The sequence below is a fragment of the Ictalurus punctatus genome, chromosome 22, assembly GCF_001660625.3.
Source record: "Ictalurus punctatus breed USDA103 chromosome 22, Coco_2.0, whole genome shotgun sequence".
NCBI lineage: Eukaryota > Metazoa > Chordata > Actinopteri > Siluriformes > Ictaluridae > Ictalurus > Ictalurus punctatus.
Genome location: NC_030437.2, coordinates 7,486,304 through 7,507,709, shown reverse-complemented (window position 1 = coordinate 7,507,709; position 21,406 = coordinate 7,486,304). Strand labels below are relative to the sequence as shown.

The following is a 21,406-nucleotide window of genomic DNA, read 5'->3' as shown; positions in this document are numbered from 1 at the left end:
AGCATGAGCAACAGTTATAAACAATGCAGCGTCTAGTTTTATCCGTCTTAGACTAAACATACGTTAACCTCCCCATTTGGTATCTACGATGCGCCGAGAAGCAGTGAGGGAATTGGCAACAATTAGACTGGAAGGGGAAAAAGAAAAAAAAAAAAAGTGTAGGCATCCCAGCTGAGAATGAAGCGGAGAGCATCCTTCCGTGTAAATCGAATACCGAAGTTTCAGCTATAAGCTGTCTATCAGGTTACAGTCATTGTGCCACTGATCCCCCTAACTCTGCCTACAGTCTGATGGGGTCATGTTGGAGTCTGAGAATTTGCTTTTTCTCTCTCGATCTCTCATTCTCTGTGTCAGTTGTGAGTCTGGGGAAGCAGAGACTCCATTAATCAGCTCGGCTCTGCTGAAAAGTTCCATTTGAGAATGATTTATGACACTGCCAGCAGAGACGGCCAAATGACAGGTGACAAAGAAGGACACCCACACCTGTGTAAATCTGCTGCGCTCTCTCTCTCTCTCGCTCTCCTTAATCTCCCATCTGGTTAGGTGTCGAACTCGAGCCGGCCCTGAAAGTTTCTCAGAATTAATGAAGTCATATCAAGCGAGACTTAACAACTAAGAATGTAAAAGTCCACCAGTGCCTGCTCCCTGGACTCCACGTTTTATATAGCCGAATATAAGGTCAGCTCTTAGAACGTATCAGCGCTTAGAAATTATCGGGAGAGCTAGACTGGACTGGCAGGTGTAGTAAATATGTAAGGCAAGGGACGGAGAGACAGCAAGAGAGGGAGAGCTGGGGAGATAATTGAACGAGCAGGCGCAAAGTACAAAGCTAATGCTGATGGTTGATAGTCTCTCGAGGCGGTACCGGGATACGTGGAAGCAATGTTTCATAAACTTGGCCTATTACACTCGAGACTTGAATGAAAGTGACAGGAATAGACACAGACTGGGACATTGGTCTGAAGACCTGTCCCTGTTATCACTCACTCCAGTCATATAGTTTTCATCGCATGCATAATGTACCCACAGTCCCGTGAGAGAGCTTCACAGATGAGAGAGCCCGTGCAGTTCTCCGCCAACTCAGACTTCTAACGTCCTTCAACAACCACAGGCACACAAGCAAGCAGCGGAGAAACAGGACACACTTCTCGGCTCGGGAAAAATCAGCCTCCCGTAATCCCAGTCGTTCATTACTTGCTGTGAATAAAGAGGGCTCTAACCAGCCAAGTCACAAAGATTCGGACTCCTTTTTCTTCGCGGGATTACACCATATTATATAATATTTACTGTCTCTCGCGTGTTTCTCCTCCTCTATCATTCCTCCTTCTTACATTCCCTTTTCTACCCACCTCTCCTTCTCTCTCTATCTCAAGAGGCCATGCCAGTCTGCACTCAAAGTTCAGTATTACCTATTCAGCACCATTCATGAATAATCCTGCAGTAATGCCTGGGAGACAGAGCCGAATGACAGTATCTGTTTTAAACACATGTGCAACAAAGTGGCACAAGGGCGAGCAGGGTGGAGAACTCTTGTGCACACACACACACACGCACGCACACACACATGCACACACCACCCTTATTAGGAACACCGTCCTTGGCAAGACAAGCTGCTTGCCCTTTGTTCGAAGGCGCATGTAAAAATGAGGGCGGTTTGAAATGGAGCCTGTGTAGCTGCTAGACAAGGTGTGAGAGGCCCTTATGGCAGCCTGATAGTCTTCAGCGTGACAGCTCAGAATAGAGGTCTGGAGAGACGGATGAGTCTCGGCTGCCTGGAGCGTCACCCCGTCCCATAAATATTTATACTCCGAACAAGCCGAGGATGCGGAGGAGGAAGAGAGCACAACCTCAATCAGGTTCCACCTGAAGCCGGGCCACCCGAACGTACACCGGCGACAGTAAATGACTTTAGTATCAGGGTGTATAACTTAAAACCCACGGGAAAGCATGCACCTGGGTAATGTAGACGTCTCATCAAAGGCAGCACTTATAAGTAATGACGGTCTAACCTTGTCTCGTTCACCTTTACTGCCTCTTTCGCCTCTTTCTCCTCTCAGGCAACCTCTAACTCCATTTAGGGCGAAGACGCACTCCATCACTGAGAGAATGTGTATAGAGAAGGATGAACACATCGATCCCTCCTACTGTGGAAGATACACGGATATCTGGAGGATCTCCAAGCGGTTGGGGGGTTACAAGGCAAGCTGGCCACTGCACCAATGCCACAGGGCAGTTATTGAGCATGAGCACAATCATTTCACAATCAATCACTGATTCTGTGCAGCAGTGGGTTATTCAAAGGTTATACAGGCAAACTTTCGCCTTTTCTTAAGAGTTCACCAATCCAAAGAAGAACGGGTCATTTTAGAGAACGTGATCCAACTCACATAAAAAGCGTCTACATGCAAATAGAGGACCGGAATAAAAGACAAATATGCTGAGCCCCAGTCACTCGTGTCACATTTTTAAACGAAGGTTTTAGACTGAATGGAAGGTCCTTTGTATTTCTCTGGAGTCGGGTCAGAGTTCACGTCCGGGTTATTCGTTTTTTTTTTTATCCGTAGTTACCCGGTGGACGAGTAGGTTTAACACCTAGAGAACGATAATATAAACAAATTCCTACTGAACAAATGTTCTTATTTGGTATGGTTAAATGTAAGACACGTCCCGGGGGTAATTACGCTGTAATTATAGCGCGTGGTTCCGGATCTCTACATACGGTACATCAAGATCGAGGCCAACGCTAGAGCGATTTATACTACAGAGATTAATTAACGTGTATGGATTAGAGACGGATGACAAACACAAACATATGGAAATATACAACGAGAAAGGAGAAAAACACTGAAACTGAAAACTCAGTGGCAAAAATTGAACACGGTCTTCAAATAAACAGCGTTCTTTGCTAACAGTTCGCTAAGCTTCCTTTTCGACGATCACGGTTTATGAATGCGCAGCCAGAGTTTTCGTTTACGCTCCGCAAGTTTACGTCCGCCGTTCTGGCACAAACCTCATGGGGCGGGGCTTGACAGCGATTTTTTCTCATTGGCTAGTGAGATTTAGATCGACAGCTCCCTGATCAAGAAGTAGAGACTTCAGTGGAGGGAATTTTTGAGAGTGTTCTGGATGCGGTTCTCTGTATAGTTATAGTGTTTGTACTTTCTAGTGGAAATGACTTACTTACTTACTCAGTGTATTAGTTCATAATGAATATTTGAGGTTTGGGTAGTCTTATGCAACAATTTTTTGTGACATGAGCTCTTAGCAGCGGCACGGAGTGTCGTCGTCGTCATCATCATCCTCCTCCTCTTCCTCCTCTTTAGCTGGACACTCGAGCTGTCGACCCAAATCTCACTAGCCAATGAGAGTAAATCGCTGTTAAGCCCGCCCACATGAGATTTGTTGGCGAACGTAAACATGCGGAGCGTAAACGAAAACTCTGGCTGCGCATTCATAAACCATGATTAGCGAAAAGCAAGCTGTTAGCAAAGAATGCTGCTTATTTGAACACCATGTTCAATTTTTGCCACCGAGTTCACGGTTTTCAGTTCCAGTGTTTTTCCTCCTTTCTCATCGTATATTTTTGTGTCTTGAAAAGTTAAGTTCGATACTTTTAGCACCAATTTAATTCCAAAGAAACACTGATGAAGCAGTGCAAAATAAAAAGTGCAGTCTTTATATAGCTCTCCTGATAGCAGTGAAACATACCGACAGAAAATAAAGACCAACACCACATCACACAGCTGAAATATCTGCTAACAACATGCTGCGTTTTCCTGAGGCCCCAAGCATAGTGTGCTGCATCAAATATTGTAGAGAGAATAAGGACTCCGGGAATTCCTATCCTCTGTATATAATGGATTAAAGCACTTAACTAGCCGATTAGCTCGCCGTACATTATTCCATGACATTAGATACCGCTTTTTAGCATAATCATAATCAGTTATGTTTCCAGGCAACCAAAACTTGGGAGTGGGAAGCACACTGGAGCTTCTACTTACCCACTGGGCTAGCTAATGGAGTTCTAATTACATTCTGCTTACACTTCGCTTGTTTCATGGGTCACTCTTGTTTCTTAACTAAACCTGGCCTACTTTGATTGACATTGAAACAGTGAACCACATTTACTCCCCACTAACCAAAAAAAAAAAAAAAAACCTACCTCTTTAATAACTAGACATAACTCCAAGAATTTTTTTCTAACCAAACTCTGAAAAGGTTCGCTCTCCTCGATATCACATAAAAAGACATTAACATACGATAAGTGTGAATCTGAGGTAATTCTAGCTTAGGCAAGCACACGATTCATAAAAAAAAAAAGTTCATAAAAGTTGTGTCTGATTCCATTTGCTACATGGCCCTAGCAATAAGAAGCGCTGTAATTTCTTCTTGGAAGCCAAGGATAAGAAGGATATCGGATGATTTTATTTTTCACTCCCCGGTGAAAAACACACACCAGTAAGCAATCAGAAAGGATTCCCTAGGTCTAATGAAAACACACATTTACATTGACAAGAGGGATTCCTCCAGGTCCACACCACATTTAGATTTCTGAGAAACAGGAAGTGAGAGAGTGAGAGAGAGAGAGAGAGAGAGAGAGAGAGAGAGAACAAGAACTATTACCTGTTAGCCAGCAGATCTGTGAAGGTCACCTGACTCACTCTCTGATAGGCCGACAGCACTTGGGCCCAGTCCCACTCTCTCTTGCTCATAGCTGACTGTTGACAAATGAGCACGGAGTATTGTTAGTTATTAATCAACGTTAATACGATCACAAAATTACTGCTCCAGCTGGGCTGGACTAACTAAAGAGGAGGGGGTCCTGGACGAGGTCTCTCCGACAGTATCTATCTATCATGTCGGCACAAGAAGCTTTTTATTCCAATAAGACAGCAATTAATTTATAAATCCATTTGGTGAAGGATGTAGCCATCATTTATAAAAAGATAAATCAATTTTGGTAGAGGAGTCGTTATTCTTCTAACTGTTCTGTGTGGCAAGTTGCCCAGTGTTTTGTTTTTCCCCCCCCCCGTTTCTGAGCGAGTATGTGTAGACTGGCCTTTTGTTAGCAAGGCAAATACAAATCTGATTGCTTTGATTGCCTAAATGTCACTCTTAACTTCAGGCAGAGTTTTTATTGACGGAAAGAGAAGAACGCGCCGGCCCCTCCTCCTCCCCGACCGGTTGACTGATGGCTCGTCATTTGTGGGGGTTTTTGTGCGTTTTCTCCCCCCCACCCTTCCCTCCCCTCCATTTGATTTGATAAACCGCACAGCCACCTGAAGCCAAGGAAGCTTTTTAATCATCCTCTTAATAGGGTGCTTTATGCAAAGCAATGCAGACGCTTGTGATAAGCAGAAAAGGATTACGAGTGCTCCAGCTAGCACACAACAATGGGTGAAGTATTAGCCTTTGAGCTTAGGAAACACACAAAAAAAAACTTCTTCAGCAATAAAATAGGAACAAAAGGTACAAAGTTCTCCTGAAGATTTCTTTCACTGATTGACCTTCAAATCTCACAAGTGCGGAATTTTCCCCGTCTTCAGCCCAAAGGCTACGGAAGTTCAATGGGACTGAGATATCTCGTAATTAAACCCAACAAATATGACATTGTACACCAACAAGGGACATGGTTTTGTTATTTCTTTCTTTCGCAACCCCCTCATACTTCATGAGTTCACCTCTCGAGTGTTTTCAAACTTTCACCTTTTTTTTTTTTGAGAACCTTTTTCCAGCGTTTATTCTTTGTCTCCCCCCCCTCTCCCCCTCCCCCGTCCGTGATAAAATATTGCAGTGGGACCATGCGACCTACAGAGAATCAGCGAGTTCATCCCAGAAAAGCACTTTAAAGTTCCTCTCTGGTGTTCACCTTGCCAGCTCTGCTCCTGTGGCCTTGAGGAAAAGCTCTCGCTTAAGCACGATGGGGGCGGGTGGGGGGGAGGAGCGAAAAATAGTTCAGAGCATAAATGAACCGCTTTAAATAAAATTAGAAGGGAACGACATGCCATATGACACGTATCTGGGGGGGGAGGGGGGGGGGGGCTCCGCTGGCATTGTATTTGCGTCGGAGAGAACTGTGCGGAGACGCTAAAATAAAAAAAAATTAAAAAGTGACCGACCTGATCAAATTTAGCGTGGCCGATGTGGTCGAAGTGAAAGAGCGGGTCGAAGTAGGACGGACTGGTTAGTGCGTCGGCTGCTGAGGAGAACAGGACAGACGGTTGTCCCTCGGGAGATGATGTACTGTCTACAGCAGAAGCTAGCTTGGACCTTAACAAGCCCTGAAAAAAAAAATCAGACAAGAAAAGAGAGAGAGAGAGAGAGAGAGAGAGAGAGAGAGAGAATATGGTGGCGTGAGTTAAATAAAACCCTCTAAAAAAAGACAGCACGTGAGGTCTAAATGATTGAAAGGACAAAGATAGTAACGCTCATGCGAACCTGGATGAGTCTAGACGAACATTATTATTAGACTACATTTCACGAGCACCCATTAAAATGGTAAAATTAAGCAGGAATCTCCACAGGCCTATCGAACACACCAATGGACAAATGAGTACATCTCTACAATTATTCCATATCCAATTTTGGAAGTAATGGACATTTCTTTTTCTCTCTATTCCCTCAGTAATTGGCCCGACAATGGTAAAAATTAATCAGTCTTAATCCAGAATAGGATTTGAGGACAGAGATATGTATAGATGTGACACGATGAAGCATGCCACTTAAGACTAAACTTGAAATAAAACTTCAAGTACTTGAAAAAAAAAATAAAATAAAAATAGTGCAACGGTCAACCTGACGGACTCTGTGAGCAGAAGATACTCAGAGACAGAAGGTATACAAGGCGAGACTCAGAAATGATCTAACTGGTTAATGCGAAACGACGCTCGTGTCAATAATGTGGCGCAGCGACGGGTTTTTAGGAGAGTTAATATTCTCTGAGATGTCTGAATCTGTAGTAATAAAATAAATAAATAGGAGAACCGAACTGCATGGGAAACTAACAAATGATCATTAACAAACAATCTTCGTTGCATTGATAAAATCTCACACACACACACACACACGCACACTTCGATTATCACGGTCATCACTAGTTTTACTGAATCATTAGAAGTGAAGTTTACAGGCTTTTCACACTTAAAGACAATGTAAGGAATAAAACACCATGGGGTTTTCCGTTATCGGAAAATAGTCCTTCGCTTTATTCTTCTTACACCGCAGAAATGAACCAATGATACTTTTGTTTTAATGAAAGAACAACGCTGTACTGATTATAGTTACATGTAATGTTATTCAGGAATGCTGTTTCCTGTTAGCACTCATGTTACAGAAGCTATATCCCCTCACCATCCTCACTTTTTCCTCTTTCTTGACGTAAAGCTTGATGCCGATGGCATTAATAGGGATCAAAAAGCCTGCCATCAAAAAGCCTAGTCCTTCCATCCATCCATTCATTTTCCATAGCGCTTATCCTAGACAGGGTCGCGGGGGAGCCTGGAGCCCATCCCAGAGAACTCGGGTCACGAGGCGGGGGACGCCCTGAACTAACCTGGACAATCGCACACACATTCACACACTACGGATAATTTAGACACGCCAATCAGCCTACAACGCATGTCTTTGGACTGGGGGAGGAAACCGGAGTACCCAAAGGAGACCTCCGCAGCACGGAGAGAACACGTAAGCTCCATGCACGCGGGGCTTAGGCGGGATTAGAACCCTTAACCCTGGAGGTGCGAGGCAAACTACTTCATACATTTGACCTTGCTGTCACCTTGACCCCGTTTGGATCATTTCCAAACTCTAATCAGTTCACCTGCTGGTTACAATGATATTCCATATAAATCCTACACATTTCCAACCACTCATTCTTGGATGAACAGATGATGGACAAACAAAAGGATGGAGAGGACAGACACGGATATGAAAACATAATGCGTAGTGGCAGAGGCATAAAAAATATGCAGCTTATCTTGCTAGAGAGAAAACAAAAAGTGCCTCCGTCCTAAAAAAAAAAAAAAAAAACCTTAAGGAATTTGAGCTTTATCTCTGACTTTTACACAGCGCTGACACTGGAGACTCCTTCCAAAAATTGTGAAGTCCCTGTGTAAGCTGTTACAATAGAAACGATAACGTGTTAGTATGAGGGCAGATAAACCTTGGCATATAAAGTCACATAGGTTGCTCCAAACCTCCAAAAGGCTGTGTGTGTGTGTGTGTGTGTATAAAGTTAAGTGTTGAACTCGTTTTGCCTGTGGACGCAGCGCTGCTTAATTGCTTGGTAAAAAGCAGCGCGTGCCCACCTCATTGAGCTGGATGGTGTGATGGATCTGCCGCAGGTTCTGAATACCACCTGCTGCCTGGCGCAGCTCCAGCAGCACAGCACACATTTTCTGCTCGGCCGGTTCACTGGGTCCACCTCTATCCTGCACCAGGCCACTCTCCACACGCTCGAATATGCTGAGAGAGAGAGACGGAGAGAGAGTTTGCGAGAGATCCACGTAAACAGTCTCTGCTTATATAGCATGAGGAACATGAGCTGACAAATAGCTATCAGATGGGCATTGCGAGGACAATTTAGCAGTGTAACCAACGCTGAAATGTTGGCAGGTTGCCCATAACATTTTTTTTCCCCCTTCTTCTCTTCATTTGACTAAAAAACACAAAAAGGCAACAATGCTCAAAGCTACACTATTTGTCCCATAAACCTTAAGGTCCACAGCACCTCTCCACACGTCTCACCTCACGTCAAGCTGAAAAAACGGACACCTTCCTCCCACACCTGCTGTCACTGTTTTTCTCTCACTTCCTCCCCCCCTTTTTTTTTTTTTTTAAAGCAGTCAGGCGGCGAGACCGTGAGTGCTGGCTGTCAGGCGGCCGTTAGTGGCGCTGACATTGAGGAGAAGCTGCCGAGGCCCTGAGCAGGCCACGTGTCAGCACCTGGGCCCGCATCCTTCCCTGTCCATCAGTGTGCAGGTGAAGCAAATGATTGGATCCAGTCAGCGGCTTGATTAATGAGAGGCTCGGCGGATCCGGGACAAGCTATCAATCACGTCATTAGAGCCAATGTGCCCTGAAAGAGGCAGGACACCCCCGCCGCCGACCGAACCCACTGCATTCATCTTCATCTGTGTATGCACGCCGTCAAGCGCTGCCAGGGTCACCATGATGGAGAGCAATCATCTTCTCCTCTACAAATTACTTTGCAAAGACAAGAGACTGCGGAGGGGTGTGTGTGTGTGTGTATGTCAGTGTGTGTTGACAAGTAAGAGAGGGGGGGAGGTTTTTTAGGGAACGCGCACTCCGCCGCTGCACTGTACGCTGATTGTTTACAACACAAACAGTGCTGGAAAGTGAAGGTTATTTTAATGAATAGTAATGGATCTCTTGACTGTCTGAGACAGGTGATACATAATCACTCTTCTCAGCTTTTTTCTATCATGCCCCTTTCTGCCCTCTCTTTTTTCCCTGTCATTTATGGAGAAGCATTTCCTGGAATACTAGCTTGCTGTTTTTTTTTTCTTTTTTTAATGTATATATTTCTTATATGACATGAAATCATTTTTAAGTAAGGCTAATTATATAATAAGTTCGCTAGTTTGTGGTAGAAGTTGTAGGTGATTGCGTTAAAAAAAAAAAAAAAAAAAAAAAAGGCGAACAAAATGAGCGGTGATGTCATTTCTCCAAAAACATCAAGCTCGCCTCTTCTCCGAAGTGATGTCGGTAGGGTCACCGTTGACGTTCAATGCGGTATTAAATCCATAATCAAACGGGATGCAATTTCCCTGAATGTAAACTGCTCATTGATTAAACGACTGAACTTTGAAAATCTCAGAAGAGCAAAAGTCAAGATACGAAGTCTAGTTTGAAATTAAACATTAACATATTGGCGCATACATGAGAGCCAGAATGAGAGCCGTTTTGTTTTTTTCCCCCCCGATGGTATCTTTTCAATTGCATTAAGTTAATCTGTTTTACTGCAAACAAATTGAAATCCCTAGAGCTGCATTTTCAATCGTATAACATGAAGCTTTTACTGTAAACGATTAACAAATCGCTCCGTTTCAGACGAGCGCCGAGAGCTCACCTCTCACTGCAGAGCTTGTGTGCCTTCTGCAGCTGCATGGAGCTCCATTTAGGCCTTTTCTCCTCCAGACCCTGCAGGATCTTATGCACGCTGGCTTTGGGCTTACCCTTCTGCAGACCCAGAATCACCTGCAGGCACTCAGACAGCAGTGCCAAACGCTCTTTGACCCCTCGCTCCAAGGGCTCAGTAGATACCAGCTCCAGGGTCTCGCCGTTCTCCAGGCCCTGGCACAGGAAACTGATCAGCGCTCGGATAAGCAGACCCGTGGGCCTCAGCTGTCTGGTGCTCTGGCACTTGTACTTCTCAGCCATGTGAAAGAGGAAGCGGGTAGGCATGGGGACGGAGGCCACACAGGACGGGAGGTGGGTGAAGATGAAGGAGAGAGCCTGAATGGTCAAACTAATGCCGACTGTAAAAGATGGGGGAAAGAGAGTGATGTTTATGAAGCGGGTATAATAAAAAAAAAAATCAATCATACACAATGAAAATCATAAATCCGTTCTAACTTGCAACATAGACTACGTTTACATGGACAGTAATAATCTAATTCTTGACCTTATTCTGAATAAGACAATACTGTGATTAAGGTGTTTACATGAGTTGCTTTTAGAATATCCCTTTCATGTTCCTGTTTTACATGTTATAGAACACTGATCGATTACCGACACACGTCCTTACGTCCCCGCGCCACGCCGTCCGACGTCCCTCCAGAATTTCACGTATCGACATACAGTTCGTCTCCGTTATGGAACCGTATACAGTTCTGGGTGTTTCATTTTCAATTTTACGAAAGCTTCAAGTGCAGTTAATTATTTGTCGTGTTATACCTGCAAATAGACGACTGCTTGTAGCCGTGGGCTGCGTCCCAAACCGCGTACTTACCTACTATATAGTTTATAAAGATACATGTATTTAACCTACTATATAGGAGGTAAGGACGCGGTTTGGGACGCAGCCGTGCGCTCTTGTTTGCCGTGAAACGGTTGAGCGCTGCCGTGTGTGTACGTGTCCTGTCACAAAATGCGGTGAAAAATCCCACACGACGTTAATAGTGTGATTAAGGTGTGTACATGTCTGTAATACACGTCCATAATGCGACTAAAACAGGAATACTCCACACGTCTTAATTCTATTTGTGTTTACTTTGAGTATGACTTTAGCTGGATTAAGGTCATCAATAATCGCTGTTTACATGCTAGTTTCTTAATCAGAGTACCGTCTTAATCGGGTTAATATCGGATTATTGTTGTCCATGTAAACGTTCTGATAGTGCAGTCGAATGTGGCAAAATAAACAGTAATTTAATTGTGATGACAAAACTAAGACGTAATTGAAACCCCAAACACATTCATTAATATGTTCGTTCATTCGTTGATCTTCAGTAACTGCTCTGTCCTGGTCAGGGTCGTGGTGCACTCTAAATGAGACACCAGACTATCGCAGAGCACCATTCAGACACACACTATTGGCATGTTTTTTGGAGGTGGGAGGACACTGGACAACCCAACGGATTCCCACATGCACAGGAACAGGCAGTAACTCGAGATCAGGATTGAACCAGGAACTCTGGAGCTGTGAGGTGGCGAATGCAATCTGCACCCTCCTTCCCTCTCAGCCATGTCTGGTGGAATCGTTTTGGAATTTCATGAACAGGTTTATTCGTTTTGAGTTTAAAGATATATTCAACGAGTTGCATTTAGATTACGAGATTTACACTGTACATGAAAATATATGGAAAAACATAACGCGATAGGAGATAGAACGAGATACGAGACTACTAATGCATTTCCTTTGGTTCCGAATTCTTGAGATCTCAGCATTGAACGAAACGATCGCGCTCGCTCGTTTCACCGTATAAGGACAGGACGTTTATTCCGTTTCAAGATGGTGCCTTTATTCCTGAATCCGATTTTCACTCTCTGTTTGACTTCAGACTTTACTCACTCTTGCTGCTGTCTTTCGTCGTGGCCTCCTCAGGCGTATAGTTCCACTCTTTAGGGATCTTGGCCTGTACGCTTTCAGGAAGGTTTTGTCTGAGCAGTGGGCCAGGGCGTTCCTCACACGCCTGCATCATGCTCACTAAGTGTCGTAACAGGCTGCTGATGGGTTTGCAGATGACGTCTCTGAGACACTTAAACAGCACAGGCTCTACTTTGGCTGAATCTGTTCAAATACAAGTTCAGTTAGTTACACGGTAAAATTTGATCTATTCACTAACGGTAATCCTAAACGGTTTGTTCGGATCATTTCATCCGACTTTAGTTAAATGACACGGTTAATTGTACATTCCACTACAGCATAAGCAAATACAATGTATTCAAATGAATCAAGCCCATGATTTTCCATAAACCTTTAAGTGAACTCAACAAACCAGGTGTCACTGAGTACATAATGGATATATCCCGTCAGATAATGCTGTGGCTAAATTCGCAACCAAGAAATCAGGTTCTGACCAAAATGACCATGATTTTTCCTCCCAATGAATACACTTTGACATTTTTTTTTTACAAAACAATGTGGAAACGTTTTCCTTTCAGTCACTTTGTAACCTTGCCTTGGCGTCTGACTGCAAAGATCACACGAGGTAAGGAGCCAGTTTAAAAAGCGGCGCAGCAAACACAGTCAGTCTGCCTAAAGATTTCCCAAAACCGCTAGTTAAGTGTGCTTTGCTCATGATTTGATCACGTTTTCGGATAGGTATTCGCTATAGCGACACGGGCATACGCCTAATCAATTCAGATTATAATCCGATAGTAGCTGTCAAAATGTCAGCAACGCTTCTGCCCATCACATCGTCATCAAAACAGAGAAGAGTACTTACACACTCTGTACAAACGACAGCGGGGGGGCAGATTTCAAATGTTTAAATGTCACGAGGGACTGACGAGACAACAGACTGATGTGCATGATGCTGATCGTCGAAGTAAGAACTCATTTCCCATTGCAAAACTTTTGGGAGTAACCAGATTAAAAAGTGCTAGAACTTTTAGGATACGAGCCAAATATCATAATAGATAGCAGAAAATGTTACGATTTCCCAGGCAGCCACACAAACACGGTGTCAGCGGCGACAGACACGCATGCCTCCAAAACGTGAAATATTAAATAAAAATCAGTAAGCCGCTTCTGTTTAGCCGTTTCCTTCTGATCAGGAAAGGAGGGGTCCCAACATACACAAAGATGTCAAGCTAAATTAACAAAGACTCAAAAAAACGAAGGCAATATCCTCGCTGGCGTTTCTGACAAGTCCAATTATGTCACTTACTAAATGGCATGCAGACAAATCCTAGCACTAAGCAAAGCTCATCATAGACGCCTTTGTTCTAGCGCTGGATTTCATTGGTCCTCTTGAAGTGGGCCCAATCAGCAATTAAGCCAATTACGCCTCCAGGAACATTCAGTTACACATAAAAAGCAGGGTGCACTCACAACACACACTCCTTCTCCCTCTCCTAGCATACCCCCCTCTCATTTGTCTAATTTATGCAACAATAATTACCCCTCGCATGTAATAAAAACACAAAAAAAAACGAGTGCTCCGGCTCGGCAGGAGTCCGGATTAAACCCCCAAATCAAAGGCTGTTCCAAAAGCAAAGTGTCAGGCCGTAATTGCAGTCTCTGTGTCAGTATGCTAAATCAACGTGCTAACCATTAGCACAACAGGGAATATACGTGTAGCAGCTTTTGTCGAAATGGGGACAAAGAGACAAGGTTAAAATGGAAATGGCAATAAATAAGCAATCATAGGGAGAGTTGAAGGTTTAATTATGGCTTTGATTTATGAGGAGCCTCTCCTGTCCATGCATGTTACCAACTAGCCTGCTGGTCAGATTTAATACTCGGGTAATTAGGGACACAGCAGACTGGACGAGGCGTGAATAAGACTCAAAGCGTGGACTTTGTACAGTAGCTCCACTTTATTGTGCGGAGGAGAAGAGATGCTGCTTTTTTTTTTATATACCTGCTAAACTGCAAAAGTGGTCCCAAAGGTGTCTTCTGTCCAGGTAGCCCTCAAGCACAAGCGCTAGAGCCCTGGGGACATTGTTTAGGGAGGACAGGATGGCAAAAATAGCTTCCACAAACTCAGCAGCAGCTTCCTGAGCCTCAAGGGACACTTCAACCTTACTGTCCAAACACAGATCTGAAAACAGAGAAGCCAAGTAACCAGTTAACAGCATACACTACCGTTTCCTCATGGGTTTTGGCGATGGCGTGGGGATGATACAGAGACGGCAGTGTACGGAAATATAAACACGGTGAAAGATTGTGCTTTATTAACATAGTATGAGGTTGATTCTGTTACATATAGGACTGAACTACATAGTAAATTGTTGCAGAACCGCTGAGCGAAAGTACATTTACATTACCCTGTGGACTTTCAGAGAGCACAATGGAAGAAAGAGGAGAAAAAAAACCCCACCCTACTCTTCATTATGGTATCTGAGAATTTTAATAAATTGCCGGTACACACTTCAAGGCCGTGTATATCGAAAGCTTGGAGCACATGTAACAAAAGGCTCCGTAGGAATTGTGGGTAGCCCATCTGATTTTGTAGATAAACATTGTCTGAACAAGGACAGCAGAGAAAAGGGGTTTGATTTGACAGAATGTCCTTGTACAAAGTCCTGTCAGTCCAACAGGCCTGGAGACAGCAGCAGAAAGATCGAGCCTTATGCCTTGCTTCAGCCAATGTCGTTCTCCCTTGTAGGCGATGACAGGCATTTGAAAAGGGGTGTGAATGAAACGCAGCACACACTCAGCATCTTTCAGAGGTTTGCACTGTTTGCACCCTTTGACAAATGTTAGCCTGCTTTGAAATGACATGCCTAAATTACCTACATTACCTGCTACCTAAATTACCTGCCACATTAAAGAATTTACTTTGCACAGCTGGTTATATATTTCACAGCTTAATAGGAGCTGATAAAGAACAGAAGGAAATTGATCATGCTTTTCTTCCTCTGTGGTAAATCAAATCAAATTTAAAAAAAAAACGTTATAGAATATATGACACTTTACCTGTGGCTATATAAGACCTACAGAAGTCAATTCTAAACCATTTAGAAAGGCTAAGTCCAATAGGTGTTAACTCTCAAAGACTAGATACGTCAGTCTAACATAAGCACTTAATTAAGTGACATTTTTGTTGACATAATTGACATAACTCATTAATGTTTGGAATTTGGGATCAGAGCAAAGGGTCAGCCATGATATAGCGCCCTTGGAGCTAAGAGGGTTAAGGGCCTTGTTCAAGGGCCCATCAGTGGCAGCTTGGAAGTGCTGGGGCTTGAACCCCCGACCTTCCAATCATTAACCCAGAGCCTGGGAGTGCAGGGGCCTGAACCTCCGACCTTCCGATCAGTCACCCAGAGCCTGGGAGTGCTGGGGCCTGAACCCCCGACCTTCCGATCAGTCACCCAGAGCCTGGGAGTGCTGGGGCCTGAACCCCCGACCTTCCGAACAGTAACCCAGAGCCTGGCAGTGCTGGGGCCTGAACCCTCGACCTTCCGATCAGTCACCCAGAGCCTGGGAGTGCAGGGGCCTGAACCTCCGACCTTCCGATCAGTCACCCAGAGCCTGGGAGTGCTGGGGCCTGAACCCCCGACCTTCCGAACAGTAACCCAGAGCCTGGCAGTGCTGGGGCCTGAACCCTCGACCTTCCGAACAGTAACCCAGAGCCTGGCAGTGCTGGGGCTTGGACCCCCGACCTTCCGATAAGCAAACTAGACCTTCCGATCAGTGCTGGGACCTGAACCCCCGACCTTCCGATCAGTCACCCAGAGCCTGGGAGTGCAGGGGTCTGAACCCCGATCTTCCGATCAGCAACCCAGAGACTTAACCGCCAAGCCCCCCATAACATTAACGCTTCATGAGAACTGACTTTATGGTTCAGTGTACAGTACTTCTGATATTACAGAGTAACTGCTCATGAAGTTACACAAGGACCTGATTAAAGTGATTTGAAAAACTGCATGAATGCGCGCACTTCAAAAAAATGCTCTGTAGTGTCTTATGAACTCGCACTTGAAACACACGAGAACATGAAAATCTGCGTTATAACATTGTTGCATAATGAAGCGTTTAATACTGATAGACATTAATGAAACTATTGTACAAGAAAGACGCTATTAATACGTGTTTGTGTCCAATGCTGCACCTTCGAGACATGGGAAGTATTTCTTAAACAGAAGGTGCGTGGGCTAGTACCTCAGGGCTGCTGTATGGCATGTTAGCGAAACGCTCCTTTTATGACGATACAGTAAACTCGGGTTCTTTGGATTTTTTTAAAAAGTAAATTTAAACTTCCACAATGTTCATAAAGCCATGCAGGTCTGATGCGTCACCAGATACAAAGTACAAGAGCTAGAGAGCATTGCTCAGAAGGGGCTTAATTGGAGCCAGACATGGTCAACATTCCCTTGAAGGATCTAAAGCAAGGGTGGGCTTCGGATAGTGCTAACCACGCACGGAGATGGTGACTCCAAGGTAACAAGACCCAAGCAGAACTGTACATAGTGGATGACCAGGCCACTGTGTTTCTTCTTAATTAGCCGTGCCGCAGCTGTAGCGCCGTGATTTACGGCTGTGTGATTCTCGCACCGCAGCACTAACGCAGGAGTCCTCAGCGCACCGCCTGGTTATTAATGAGGTCTCTATAATGTGAATTAATGCGAACGCACAAAACAGTCTTTAAAGGTTACACTTCTGCGAGTGGAGGGAAAAGGAGAGGCAAATCTTGAAAGGTCATTCACTTTGCTCCCCCACGCCAAAATGAGTGTTTATTACAGAGTGTTATTGATTCAGTGATGATGAGGAGGGTGATAAGGGCGATGATGATGGGTGTGTAAAGCTGTGTACTCACAAAACGAGCACTCAAAGACCTCCTTGGCTTAAAGAGCCCAATTCCATCAGCATAGTGATTGCACTCTGAATGACAGATGGATTGTGGGTAGGACAATAATTTATGGCTTACTTGCATTCAAATTAGTCAAGCATGTAAAGCACATACGACACCAAAGCTTTGGTATAACCGACTGGCTTTTAGGCCCACAGATCAGTTTACAGTGTTGTTGAGCTAGCTAGCTTTCGGCTGCTTATTTAATACCTCATTTGCTTCAGTGCTTCATTTTATAGAGTGATAACAGCTAACTAAGAAGCAAGCTGACTACAGTAGTTTTCATGTTTAGCCACTTCAGTGCCAACCTTTTGTGTGATTCTAGCAAAAGAACTCTATTTAATGTCTTCTTTTATGCCGCTGTTAGGTTGTTAGCTCAAGTAGTATGCTTTGCTAGCATAACAGCCCCTCATGTCAATGCTAGCTAGCTTATGTCCCTTTTGTTTGTGTGTGTGTGTGTGTGTGTGTGTGTGTGTGTGTGTGTGTGTGTGTGTGTGTGTGTGTGTGTGTGTGTGTGTGTGTGTGTGTGTGTGTGTGTGTGTGCGCTTATTTCAATTTGGCAAATGAGTAAGACAGCCACGTGATATGGTCACCTTTGTGTAAGCTACAAATTTTAATCACAATTAGGACTTCAAGGGTTATTCTTACAACAAGGTGCCTTAGTATTTATAGTGTCTATCAAAATATTTAGACGTTTAAAAAGATTAGTTCTAGAAGTCCAATAAATTTTTTTATACATCTGATATCATGCAACAAGGGTTACTATCAATCACTGTCAACTAGTAAAGTCAAACTATTGTTTGTATTGTAGTTTTCTCAAAGTAATATTATATTATATCATATTATATATTTATTTATGTTCCAGTTATGGCCACAATATTAGTCATAAGGACTTAACTAATATGACTTTTTAGAGCTTCACATGTCCTTTTCATGCTGAGATAAGATAACTATGTTTTCAGTATTGGCACCAAATATCAGGAACGGCCCTCAGAATATTAATTACTAGTCTACTGCGGTCATCACAGGGAGTCTGATTCCGAAATGACTCCTAAATCCTGATATAGTCCACTTTATATGGCAAGAAATAATTGCTTTAACACCTTTTACAGTAAACTATTGATCAAACAGGAAGCGATATAAGAACCATATGATAGCATGGGTGTGAAAAAGTGTATTCCTCTTTCCCCTGTCAACTAAAGCGATGCTAGACTAGACAGAATAGGGAGGTTAGCTCACTTGTCTCAGTGTACTTTGATGTTACATAAGAAACCGTTCTAAAAGATGTGTTGGCTGGTTTTGCAATGGTGGGGGGGGGTTAACTCGTACAGGAATGGGAGATCAGCAGGCGCAGTAGGAGGCAGTCACGGTGCAGTATAGCCTGCAGGAGCAGTGCCGGAGAGAAGCCAGGTCCTGAGCTCACTATGTTCAGCAGCCACAGAGCCGAGCTTTCACTTTCCACCTCGCCCCTGTAATAACAGCGAGACAGAAACTAATCAGTATAGCCATCAGGCAACAGACATTCTGGATCTCTCTCTCTCTCTCTCTCTCCCTCTCACACACACACACACACACCCTTTTATCTTGTTACACTAAATACAGAATGTACTCTAACTCAGCCCCAGGCCTTTCTTTAAATGTCTAATTCTGCTGGCTCGTCTCTAATACATTTGCTCGTTAAAGCTGTGAATCTGGAAACAAGGGGGGCAGAGAGTGTTTGACAGTATGTTGTACATTTAAAGAGAATCCAAATGAAGTTTTAGAAGAAATGCACAAGCTTATTATTATTATTATTATTATTATTATTATTATTATTATTATTATTATTATTATTATTATCCATCCATCCAACTTCTATACCACTTATCCTACTGGATATTATTATTATTATTATTATTATTATTATTATTATTATTATTATTATTATTATTATTATCCATCCATCCAGCTTCTATACCACTTATCCTACTGGATATTATTATTATTATTATTATTATTATTATTATTATTATTATTATTATTATTATTATTATTATTATCCATCCATCCAACTTCTATACCACTTATCCTACTGGATATTATTATTATTATTATTATTATTATTATTATTGTTATTATGATTATTATTATTATTATTATTATTATTATTATTATTATTATCCATCCATCCAACTTCTATACCACTTATCCTACTGGATATTATTATTATTATTATTATTATTATTATTATTATTATTATCCATCCATCCAACTTCTATACCACTTATCCAACCGGTTATTATTATTATTTTTATTATTATTATTATTACTAAGCTTTTTTTCCTTCTTAATTACCAGCAAGTGAATGGAGGATACACGTGATGGACTGAACTAGAGCAGAGCTGCTGAATCACTAACATGAGGACAACATGGTGCAGCCTGCTGCCAGAGAGATGAACGCTGCACTTCAGTCCAGTGCAAGCGATTTATGGTGTCACGAGGCTGCAAATCCAGCAGATATAGTCCAACAGTTACAATAAATCTGAGCGCTGCACTACAGGGTCAGGTTTCTCTCTCTCACACTCACACACACATCCCAAAACACTAAGTCAGAAACTTTCTACGTGTCACAACATGGTTTGATTTATCCATATTCTCCTTACTCTTTTATTATTATTTTATTAAATAATCAAAACAGGCTGTTCACCGGAGGGAAAGTTTGATTCGAGTTGCCCTGCCGAACCCCCCTCCCTCTCCCCACGGCCCCCCCTCCCCCATTGTAGGGCCTCTGAGAGGCTTGAACATATAGAGGCACGCAAAAACCTGACAAGGTAATAAAACTAAACTAATTTCAGTCCTTCAGGCCAATGGGAGCAGGGCTTGTGGGTGATTTGTGTGATCACAACGCTGAATGATATCACACGGGTGCAGGGTTGAGAGTGTTCGTGGAGGGTGATGTCAGACAACCTGACATTCGACCCAGTTTCTCAGGCCTCCTACGGCTCGGATTCAGGCTTTCACACCCCAAGTGAAAAAGCACAGTGCACATCAGCATAAAGAGCATGACCAACAGTGGCATCGGCATCTGGTCTGAATTAGCACAGTAAAGCCAGGGGGCCTGCTCGCAGGAGTAATGCACCATTAGTGTGTGTGTGTGTGTGTGTGTAAACCACTTTTCTCTGTGCAAGCTGCAAAAGCAAATCAAATGACACACATCACGTCGAATCATTATGTTCACCAGGACGGCTATAATCACTTTTATTTAATTACGATTATAGAGTTTAAATAAATTTGTCTTTCATCAAAACACTCATTCGATTGGCTGAAAATTCAAATTGGCACCGAATACAAAGTCCTGCTACATGCTTAATGTTTGAAATCAGAAGTTCCTGCACATCTTGCTGATATCCTGAAGCAGTACAGCCCAAGAGCATGAGCACATTGCTTTAGCCGAGTCTACGAATGCTCCCGAGAATCACTCACAGCTCCGCTCGTCGAAACCGTTTTCTTTTAGATCACTTCTAATCACTGGAATGCTCTTCCAGAAGGCGAGCTTTACACGCGGATTAAAATATACATAAGTACGGACCTGTTTATCGTGCATGATGATACCAGCGCTTCTTCCAGCAGTTCTAGTCATTTCTATATACAGTATCGCATTCGTAAAAAAAGAAGACCTCTCTTTGTAGATGTAGAACACTTTGAGATTTCAGACCCCAAAACAAACGACTGCTAGTTGAATTACAACATTTTAATTCCTTATAATATCCATAGTATCCAATACCTTAGCAGATCCAGCGGGAAGAGTGTAGGGTTGAAGATATTTAGCCAAAAGGCAGTATGGTTAGTGTGTGCGTCTGCCGGAGTGCTGGATGGTTCTTCACTAAAACCATTCTGAAAAGCTCTAGATAACAAATCGGAAAGAACAAAACAGAACCCAGTGTCATAGTTTACATACAATGATACGCACTTAAAATCAATCGTTAGAAATAAACGTTTCTACAGCGATGACTAAAGCACTGTAGAACATAGTATATACTTATTAGCACGAGGTTCTACTTGAGATCGCCTCATCATAATACGGTGCATTATGTTAATATACTGTAGAGTAACGGCATGTCTCTGGTACCTGTAGAGCTCTGCTAGAGGGGCAGTGAGGATGACGAGGACATTCAGGAGCTGATTACACAGGCTGTGGATGACCGACACCCAGGTTCTAGAGGTTTCTGAAGGCAGCTCCGGTCTGACAAGTTCCTCCATGCTGTTATACACAGACCACATCAGATGCTCCACACACAGCAGGATGGCGGTGATGTCCAATCTGAGGCAGGAGAGGATGGACACTGGGTGGACACTTGAGTTTTTAGTGTTGAGTTAGTGTACTAGCTTCTACTGGCTCACTAGATAGCTGTGTGTGTGTCCCAAATCGCACAACATGCCCG

The 21,406-nt window shown here is 43.3% G+C and overlaps 1 protein-coding gene across 6 annotated transcripts in view; it reads right to left on the bottom strand.

The window, feature by feature from the left end:
* The window catches only part of kiaa0825 (KIAA0825 ortholog), a 137,684-nt gene that overhangs the window by 63,404 nt on the left and 52,874 nt on the right, over nucleotides 1-21,406 (bottom strand). For all 6 annotated transcript variants that reach the window (XR_006980854.2, XR_006980855.2, XM_047149792.2 and 3 more), the window contains exons 11-19: nucleotides 21,094-21,285; nucleotides 20,749-20,868; nucleotides 18,315-18,454; nucleotides 14,052-14,231; nucleotides 12,035-12,253; nucleotides 10,091-10,499; nucleotides 8,307-8,463; nucleotides 6,120-6,281; nucleotides 4,624-4,718 (exon numbers count right to left, since the gene is read on the bottom strand). Coding sequence is in view for 4 of the 6 variants with exons in the window: in XM_047149792.2 (XP_047005748.1) it covers nucleotides 4,624-4,718; nucleotides 6,120-6,281; nucleotides 8,307-8,463; nucleotides 10,091-10,499; nucleotides 12,035-12,253; nucleotides 14,052-14,231; nucleotides 18,315-18,454; nucleotides 20,749-20,868; nucleotides 21,094-21,285 (1,674 nt within the window). In the remaining 2 variants the exon portion in view is untranslated. The remainder of the gene's footprint in view (nucleotides 1-4,623; nucleotides 4,719-6,119; nucleotides 6,282-8,306; nucleotides 8,464-10,090; nucleotides 10,500-12,034; nucleotides 12,254-14,051; nucleotides 14,232-18,314; nucleotides 18,455-20,748; nucleotides 20,869-21,093; nucleotides 21,286-21,406) is intronic.